This window comes from Morus notabilis, unplaced genomic scaffold, assembly GCF_000414095.1.
Source record: "Morus notabilis unplaced genomic scaffold, ASM41409v2 Scaffold1960, whole genome shotgun sequence".
Classification (NCBI taxonomy): Eukaryota; Viridiplantae; Streptophyta; class Magnoliopsida; order Rosales; family Moraceae; genus Morus; species Morus notabilis.
In genome coordinates, this window is record NW_010368052.1 from 295,332 (window position 1) to 295,653 (window position 322).

At 35.4% G+C, this 322-nt stretch overlaps 1 protein-coding gene across 1 annotated transcript in view; it reads left to right on the forward strand.

The window, feature by feature from the left end:
* The first annotated feature begins 269 nt into the window (after positions 1–269).
* LOC21393412 (protein NRT1/ PTR FAMILY 4.6) overlaps positions 270–322 on the forward strand; it is a 3,953-nt gene continuing 3,900 nt past the window's right edge. Inside the window, exon 1 of the mRNA XM_024176203.1 lies at positions 270–285. Within this exon, the coding sequence (XP_024031971.1) occupies positions 283–285 (3 nt within the window). The 5' untranslated portion in view covers positions 270–282. The remainder of the gene's footprint in view (positions 286–322) is intronic.

Consider the following 322-nt stretch of genomic DNA (forward strand, 5'->3'; position numbering starts at 1 on the left):
GGCAACTGATTTAAGGTTAAAAGGGACTTGTACACTGAACAGTTATTGTCATGGGGTCTAGACCATTCTTCCTTGTTTGGACCACCATTTTCTAGGCCTATAAATATGACTCAATTTCCAACTCTCAATCTGCTATAAAAAATTCTAGAACAAAATCATTCTCCCACCAGTTCAATACCTCCCCAAAAACCATCACCCTCCTACTTCAAATAGGAACTATTCTCTCACTCATCATTGAAGTTCTACAACTAGGGAACCAATAGAAGCATTACAAAAGAAAAAATGGTGGGGTTACACTTTCTAATATATATATATATATATA